Source organism: Egretta garzetta, unplaced genomic scaffold (genome assembly GCF_000687185.1).
Source record: "Egretta garzetta isolate BGI_Z169 unplaced genomic scaffold, ASM68718v1 scaffold1374, whole genome shotgun sequence".
Classification (NCBI taxonomy): domain Eukaryota; kingdom Metazoa; phylum Chordata; class Aves; order Pelecaniformes; family Ardeidae; genus Egretta; species Egretta garzetta.
This window is the reverse complement of record NW_009259544.1, coordinates 1-587: the sequence shown is the minus strand read 5'-3', so window position 1 is coordinate 587 and position 587 is coordinate 1. Positions and strand designations below refer to the sequence as shown.

General features: G+C 64.4%; 1 protein-coding gene across 1 annotated transcript in view; it reads left to right on the top strand.

Moving 5' to 3' along the window:
* The window catches only part of LOC104125252 (very long-chain acyl-CoA synthetase-like), a gene marked incomplete at its 3' end in the record, with an annotated part of 6,855 nt that extends 6,738 nt beyond the window's left edge, over nucleotides 1–117 (top strand). Inside the window, exon 8 of the mRNA XM_009637684.1 lies at nucleotides 28–117. Within this exon, the coding sequence (XP_009635979.1) occupies nucleotides 28–117 (90 nt within the window). The remainder of the gene's footprint in view (nucleotides 1–27) is intronic.
* Between the last annotated feature and the right edge of the window lie 470 nt (nucleotides 118–587).

Sequence of the window (587 nt, the reverse complement as noted above, 5' to 3'; positions counted from 1 at the left end):
TGCGGCAGGGCGCCCATTCGCCTGAAGGCCGGGGCGACCTTCCAGGGCGAGACCCTCTACACCTTCACCAGGGACATGTTGCCCGCCTACGCCGCCCCCCGCTTCGTGCGCATCCAGGTCAGTGGCCCCGGCTTCACCCGGGCTTTGGGGTGGGGGGGTTGGGATTTCCGGGCGTCAGCGTGTGTCCCCCCCCCGCCCCAGTTTCCGATGACGACAGTGCCAGGGTCGTCCTGTTGTCCACAGCACCGGCCAAGCGTTTCTGGTGATGGCCACCCAATGTCAATGACATCATCAGGGCCACCCCGTGCTGATGACTGCATTGGGCAACCCTTCCCATGACTGCATTGGGCAACCCTTCCCATGACCGCATTGGGCACCCCGTGCCGATGACGGCATTGAGGCCCCTCCTTTCCCACGACAACCGTGGGTCGCCCTGTCCCAACAGGCGGTTGCCTTGCGCCAACGACACCGTACAAGTCATCCCCCCCTGCCCCCAATTCCGATGACATCATCGACGCCCCAATGCCGTTGACGTAAGGGTCACCATTTCCAACGCTGCCACCTAAATCTCCCTGCCCCCGCCCACC